Source organism: Phytophthora parasitica (assembly GCF_000247585.1).
Source record: "Phytophthora parasitica INRA-310 unplaced genomic scaffold supercont2.169, whole genome shotgun sequence".
NCBI lineage: Eukaryota > Oomycota > Peronosporomycetes > Peronosporales > Peronosporaceae > Phytophthora > Phytophthora nicotianae.
In genome coordinates this window covers 1-561 of record NW_008649155.1, presented here as the reverse complement: position 1 = coordinate 561, position 561 = coordinate 1, and the positions used below count along the sequence as shown (strand labels likewise).

Here is a 561-nt window from a genome sequence, read left to right as displayed (position 1 = left end):
CATGTAGCAGCAAGACAGTTCTCGTTGGTGACGAGCTTGCCACCAGTCGATGGCATCGAGGCGATACGCACCAGACACGGTCGCGTGGTGATGCATCGGACCGCCACCGGTCTCACTTACAACCTTCTTGGCGAGTTGCCCGAAGTGTATACACTCGATGCGCCGTCGGAGCTCAACTCCGACGGCGAAGATGTCCAATGTGGTACACTATGTAAAGTGTTCATTCCGGTGATCTTTCATTGTTTCATCTTATTCGTAAAAAGGTCCACCTTGTCCGACGGCGGCAAAGATCGCTGCCCATCGTCGAACACGCAAATGGACATGGAAGCAAATCAACCACACATGTAGACGATGGCCAGTAGTAATCCGCAGCTTTACACCACGATGGGGTACGAGGCGCAGTTGGCCAGGCCGCACATGTTGCTGCCACGAGCGATCTGGAAGAAGCCGTCCATGCCCCACTTGATGCCCCAACTGTTCTTGACGATCCAGTGGTCCTTGCCGTCCTCCACGCCATAGCCCACAGCCAACACGGCGTGGTTCACATCTTTTTCGCCGGAG

At 55.1% G+C, this 561-nt stretch overlaps 1 protein-coding gene across 1 annotated transcript; it reads right to left on the bottom strand.

Moving 5' to 3' along the window:
* Positions 1-374: 374 nt before the first annotated feature.
* PPTG_24704 (cathepsin H) lies at positions 375-545 on the bottom strand (the record flags this gene model as incomplete). The annotated part of the gene is made up of 1 exon (XM_008918266.1): positions 375-545. A coding segment is annotated over one exon (171 nt), but the record flags the coding sequence as incomplete, so codon positions are not given.
* Between the last annotated feature and the right edge of the window lie 16 nt (positions 546-561).